The sequence below is a fragment of the Austrofundulus limnaeus genome, unplaced genomic scaffold (genome assembly GCF_001266775.1).
Source record: "Austrofundulus limnaeus strain Quisiro unplaced genomic scaffold, Austrofundulus_limnaeus-1.0 Scaffold7, whole genome shotgun sequence".
NCBI lineage: Eukaryota > Metazoa > Chordata > Actinopteri > Cyprinodontiformes > Rivulidae > Austrofundulus > Austrofundulus limnaeus.
This window is the reverse complement of record NW_013952409.1, coordinates 2,881,698-2,883,563: the sequence shown is the minus strand read 5'-3', so window position 1 is coordinate 2,883,563 and position 1,866 is coordinate 2,881,698. Positions and strand designations below refer to the sequence as shown.

Genomic DNA, 1,866 nt, shown 5'->3' with positions numbered 1-1,866 from the left:
ATATTATATTATATTATATTATATTATATTAGGGGTGCAGCAATACATGGACCCATATTGAACTGTTCAATACACACTATGTATTAGGCTTGGGCAATATTGCCAAAAAACATTAATTACGATTAATTGTGGTATTTAGACGATAACGATTAATTTGACGATTAATCCCCTGGAGTCCCAGGTCACCCTTTAGTCACATGACCGATTTAATGGGAAAGATTCTTCATAAAAAATCTGTTCCAAATTGTGTCAAAATTGCAGACTTCTTCAGGCTAGACATCAAATTTAAAATTGTGTTGATAGATAAATTAATCACACAACTTTTTTGTCATGTTTGAAGCAGAGAGGAGCACCGAGCGAACTGACTGACATTAATTGTATTAATCGTCAAGTGCCAAAAAAAATCCATTAACGTTTTTCTGACGATTAATTGCACATGATACGATTATGTCCAACCCTACTATGTATCGAACAAAACAGATTTTTAAAATTTATTTTATCAACTTGTCTTCTGAAGATGCTCTGTGTTGAAGGATCAGTGGATCTGTGTTCGACTACTCCACCTAGGCTGCACTGTTGAGTACAGATCCACTGTAAACTTGCAACATTTAATTTAAAAACTGTACTTTTGGGGTTAAACAAATGTTAATAATTAATATAAATAAATTACAAGTTAAAAAGGGCATGGACATTTCTCTTTTTTGTGTCAAAAAAATTATCGAACCGTGAGACTAAAGTACTGAACTGAACCGAATCGTGAATTTTATATATGTATGTATGTATGTATGTATATATATATATATATATATATATGAGATTATGGTTGTGTGTTTTGTGGTTGGGCAGGTTTTATGTTGAGTTGGGGCTGGAAACTGACAGTCCAATCTGGCAACCCCTGGACTTCTCTTAAGTGTAATGAAAAAATAAATTAAAAGTTTGTTGAAATAATGAAGTCAGCTGTTGCCAACTCTTTTGACTGAAAACCTCCGACTATCCGTCCCTTCTCTTCCTTACCTTTACCTCCTTTTCCCTTCCTCTCCTTCCTCTCTTCCTTTCCTTGTCAGTCTGAGAACCCGTCCAGTCCGTCCTCTTCTCCTCCTCTGTCTCCTTCCACCACCCCGACATTCTCAGATGAAGAAGAGGAGAATCCCCGTTTTGCCAAACCCAAAGATTCACCCTCTCCTCCTCCTCCTCCTCCTCCTCCCCCTCGCCCCAGGTGGCAGGTACTCGGAGCTGTGAAGCTCTGCACAGCTTGGAGGAGTTGTTTTGTTTTTGGTGACACCTGTGTGAGTTCTGTTTCTCCTCTGGTTTCCAGCCTTCTGTTTACCTTCGTTTACTGGAGAACCCCGGCGCAGTGGTTCAGCAAACCTCCTGCTTCTCTCCTCCTGACTCGTCTCACAGCCTCAGTCGCGCTCCCTCACCTCTGCGCTCTAAAAGCCCGTTAGGTGCTCCAGACTCCCCGACTCGTTTCTCTGCTTCCGCTCCGGACGGCGATCCGTCCTCTGACGTGTCCGAGCGGCAGGTGAATTTCAGCTCACGTCTGAATCAGGTGTTCTTTTCCCGCATCGCTCTCCTCTCGTCCGTGACCTCCTCCTGCTTTCCCCTCAGAGCAAAAACCCAAAGCTGTCGGCTGGAGAGTTTTCCAGGAGGAGCATAAAGGAGAGAGCTGTCCTCATCTCCTCCATGTTTCACGGGTCCACTTCCAAAGCTAACTATCCGAGGGTAGTATTTATGGAGGATTTGCTGCATGTAATTACAGAAAATGTAAACTTTTATGAGAATTATTTTTAAATATACCTAATTTGTGGAATTAATCATATTGACTATTTTCACTCTCTTTTGAGTTACTAAATATGGAGGACCAAC

At 41.2% G+C, this 1,866-nt stretch overlaps 1 protein-coding gene across 1 annotated transcript in view; it reads left to right on the top strand.

Annotated features, from left to right (window-relative positions):
* mical2b (microtubule associated monooxygenase, calponin and LIM domain containing 2b) overlaps window positions 1-1,866 on the top strand; it is a gene marked incomplete at its 5' end in the record, with an annotated part of 36,397 nt that overhangs the window by 16,597 nt on the left and 17,934 nt on the right. The window contains 3 exon segments of the mRNA XM_014032990.1: window positions 1,065-1,223; window positions 1,316-1,522; window positions 1,609-1,722. Coding sequence (XP_013888444.1) covers window positions 1,065-1,223; window positions 1,316-1,522; window positions 1,609-1,722 — 480 coding nt within the window.